General features: G+C 45.5%; 1 protein-coding gene across 1 annotated transcript in view; it reads right to left on the bottom strand.

The window, feature by feature from the left end:
* Positions 1–450: 450 nt before the first annotated feature.
* sema6e (sema domain, transmembrane domain (TM), and cytoplasmic domain, (semaphorin) 6E) overlaps positions 451–4,425 on the bottom strand; it is a 121,817-nt gene continuing 117,842 nt past the window's right edge. Inside the window, exon 22 of the mRNA XM_060065887.1 lies at positions 451–4,425. This exon is cut by the window's right edge and continues 308 nt beyond it. Coding sequence (XP_059921870.1) covers positions 3,373–4,425 — 1,053 coding nt within the window. The 3' untranslated portion in view covers positions 451–3,372.

The following is a 4,425-nucleotide window of genomic DNA, read 5'->3' on the forward strand; positions in this document are numbered from 1 at the left end:
GAGGGAGAAATTAAGTATATGAAAGCAACAAAACTTAATTCTGTAATAACATAATTATGTTACTTAGTCCTGTCTGTACAAGGGGTGTCGGCCTAATTAATTTCATTGCCATTTTCTGCCTTAGAAAGCTCATCAAACGCTGATGTGAATGGTTTTGATGCCGTTTTCAACCAGCTTCTTTCCTTTACAGAACCAAAAAAAGGAATTCCCCATTACGCAGTTTCTTGAAATGGAAGATATCCGACATCTGACAGATTTGTGATTCCACAAAGTCCTCAGAAGTCAAGCCAACTCACTCCATATGTGTTAGGAGTTACTACAGGTATCCAATACCAGTCATATGAGAACTATTTTTACAAAATGTAACATCAAAAAAACAAAGCTAAGTGCCCAGGGGAAGTGACTAGATGGCTGTTTGTAAACTAGACATATTCACACACAGAGCGACACTTGTATTATATTGTCATTTATTCCTAGTATAAGAGACATACAATGATATTTCTGTGAGTCCAGATTCACAGTAGCTCAGAAGGTGTAGACTAGAAATCATACAAAAAAAACATACTGCTGAATCACTGATCCTCCACCCCAATGGCATGTATTTACACTCAAGCCAGGAGAAATCAAATACAGATTTCCCTCGTTTCGATCCATTCCCTTTCCCCACACAATCTCACTCGACAACTGATACAAAAACACATTGAAGCCTGATAGCTGCCAAAACTTCTCTTTAGCAATCTCATGGTCTGTCTTAAATTGGGGTTATTCGGCTGACATTTTTATACTCTTGTAATTGTCTGGTAACTCCACACTAACTTAGGTTTAGTCAACCCCAGCCCAGGTCCTAGTGTCTCAAGGGCTATTTATTCCTCTCAATTACTGACTAGTTAATGATGTGCTTTGTCAATTTAGCCCCAGGACATAGCAATCAATGGCTCCCAATTGCAGTTCCTTATAGATTGCTGTCTTGTTGATTTCCGGTAATTGAAATTTTCAGCACACCAGGGCCAAAATAACTTTGCCCGACACTGTGACAGCAGAGTTCTGAGAGAGGATGTATTTCCTGGGCTGGCTCTACTGACCCTTATATGCATCTCGTCTACGAATGTTTAGCGAACTAGTGACTCCCCCAGATCTTTTTTCTTCTCTCTAGCGCTATATACGATGACCCATTCATCGGGGGGGGGGGGGGGGGGGGGTATTTTAGGGTTATGTGTGCATACTCTTTAAACACACGTCGATTTTGACTTTGATTTACTGTAGTTTCACAGAGCTGGTAACTCTGGGTGTTGAGCATTGCTGAATTTGCGTCCTTGTTCATTCATACTGCAAAATGCCATGTAAGTCCTCAAAACAATTTCTTTAGCAATTCTACACAGAAAACCTAATGTATTTTCGAACTTCTATGTCTAACAGATGAAAAAAATAATCTTTTTTTTTTAAAGCATGTTCTCTTAGGATTGGAGCCAAAAACAACAAATCAGTTTAGCAAGCATGCAATAAAAAAGTTGTATATTTGATAATTTTTGTAGTTGGATATTAATCAAGAACAAAAAGAGACCCTAAACAGAAGCTAGCGCTATGAGGCCAAAACAAAGATACAATGGCAATCACGAGTGGTGAAACCCGTTGAGCGGTGAATTGGTGAAACCAGATGGATGGGTTCAAAACCCTCCCCACACTTACCCCTCAGGATGGCATCCTGGGAAGCAGGAAAACACTTGCGATGTGGACACATGTAAAGAATTACATTCCAAAACGCAAAAATATCCGCTATGGGAAATTAATAATACCTGATATTTGATGTGAAAGACAGCACCTAAGAGTACGTTACTTTTATTCTTACTAATCTGTTCGCCAAAAGATCAAAATAACTGATGAACAACTTGCTGTGAGAAAGTGACGTCAGCGATCACTTTATAAAAATTAAGATGGGATTGTTTTTTTCTTTTTTTTGTCAAATGTTTAATATATTGTTTTGGAATGAAAGTCTTCAAATATACAATAGACACGTTGACAACCATATAAAATGAGACACCATCTATAGCGTGGTGGCCATTTTTAGCTCCGTGTCATTAATCACATACAATATTAAATAAGGCACACATTTACACATACAGTTAAAATTTGGCTAGTAATTATTCCTTTATTTACAACCAATAACCACAAAGTTAATAATAATTATACTAACTGCAGTCCATACTATGTAATGTCCATGTGCCTTCACGGCATACAAGGTTTTCTCTAGTCCTTTTTGGGCATTTTTTTAAATATATATCTTTGTATCCATTCGGGAGACGCTACGGAGCACCATTTTAACATTCAGTAAAAAAAAAAAAAAACTTTTTTGTATGCAACTCAACCCATCTTGCCCAGTCGTGAGCAAATCTTATCACATGGCAACCAAGCACACAACATCTTAACAACACCTGCCGACTTCCCTAATTGGTTAGAATGCTATGCCAATTAGCCAATTAGCTGGTGTGGTGACGCATGCATTCAGAGCTCCACGGAACGTGATTAGACAGCGCTGATCTCGTGTGCGGGGGGAAGGATAATTAACATAGAAAAGAAATTAAAGGACCGTCTGTATTGAAGCGTCTCATTCCGTATTATCGCCATTATCAAGGCTGTGAATGTGTTGATGAAGTACATGTTTGCTTTCCCTAGACCTTCGCGGTCCTCATCTGAATTGGACTGTGACCAGTGTTTTTCTTCTTCTTCTTCTTTTATAGCCTACGACTAAAGTGAGGCCGAAACAAAACTACCTTTAGGGGAGATGTCTTGCATCCCACATTACATGTACTGCATATGTATACATATACCGTGTGGATATAAACACACACACATATATACATACACCAGCTTATAAACACATCTGAGGGTGGAGGGCAGGGAAGTCAGGGCTGGTTATCAACACTACATCTGAGAAAGTAAGCAAAGGCAAAACAAAAGTCCAATTCAACAGCATTGCAGGAGGTCATAGCTTCCAAGTCTTCAAGATGTCAATATATTTTGTCCGACCCTCCTGTGGCCATTGTTTAAAAAAGAAAGAAAAAAGAGGAGCAACTTGCATTTTAAATGGACAATGAGAATATTGGCAGCCTTTCATCGTGTGGCAGCATTACGGTACACTAGTCTGTCAAGGGTTTATAAGCGAGTAGCTGAGCAATACCAATATGGTACAAAGATATTTGTTTGGACAAAAGAGAAGAGGAAAAAAAAGCAAATTTGGTTTCTTGTCCACATAGCAAACGGCTGCCACGCGTCCAATCCTCTCTCTATAGCAGTCTGTATTTCAACCGTTTTCTAAGGGAACATTCAGGAGGGACAATCTTTCTCCATAGTCTTAGAAGTCCGCCTCCGTGGAGCTCAGTAGTTGAACTTTCCCTGCTGGTTGACCGGAGAGGTGGCCGGTATGAACAGGGGCTTGGGCGGGACGTCGGGCTTGAGGGAGGTGGTCCGGCGCACGATGGCCCCCCGGTGCATTACCTCCTGCTGCTCGCCGCTGTAGCTGAGCTGCCGCGCCAGGTACCCGTTGGGGATGACGGGGTAGTGCACCTCGCACGCGCTCCCGGTGGAGTTCATCCGGGCCAGGAGGGGGGGGGGCTGGTGCGGCCCGCCGTTCCGCTGCCCGAAGCTGTGCTGCCGCGGGATCATGCCTCCGCCTCCTCCTGCACCTCCTCCTCCTCCTCCTGCTCCACCTCCTGCTCCTCCGTTGGACATCTTGGCGGCGGCGGCGAGGAGCGAGTGCCTCTGGGAGGAGTGCCTCCGCTCCAGTGTGGACTGGTGGTGCGAGTGAATGTCCGGCGGGACGTCCATGCGACGGGTGAGGCTGTCCCGGGGTAACGTGGAGGAGCTGTAGTAGGGCGCTGACTCCGTCTCCGGGATCTGGGGCTGGATGCGCGTGGCCACTGCCAGCTGGCTGCTGCCGAAGCCGCCGCTGGCCATCAGGCCGGAGGGGCTCATGAGCTGGGCGTTCTTGCTGCTGCTGCTGGCCTCGTGGATGTGCTTCAGCAACTCGTCCAGGGAGGTGACTTCCATGACCTTCTGTGGATAGCAAGGGTAGGGGTGCTGGGAAAGAATGCGGTCCACATTAGGAATCTTGCGGTCTTCCGGATGCAGGGGTCCGCACATCAGTGCCTGCCCGTTGGACAGGCCATGGGAGTAAGGGTAGCTGGCCTGGTGCAGCAGGGCGGAGCTGGGCCTGGAGCTCATGTTGTGCGACTTGGGCTCCTTTGCGTTGTTGCAGTTCTGGTTCCGCTCCCACTGGTTCTTGAAGGCCTTCATGCTCTTGATTGGCAGCTCGGGCGTGGATTCGGGCGTGGGCAGGCCGGACAGCTCCGAGGAGTGGTGCAGGTGGTGGGGGTGCACCAGGTCGCCCATGGTGACCCCGTGGTGCCCGCTCCTCCGGGGATGGTGGTG

Source organism: Gadus macrocephalus, chromosome 11, assembly GCF_031168955.1.
Source record: "Gadus macrocephalus chromosome 11, ASM3116895v1".
Taxonomy (NCBI): Eukaryota; Metazoa; Chordata; class Actinopteri; order Gadiformes; family Gadidae; genus Gadus; species Gadus macrocephalus.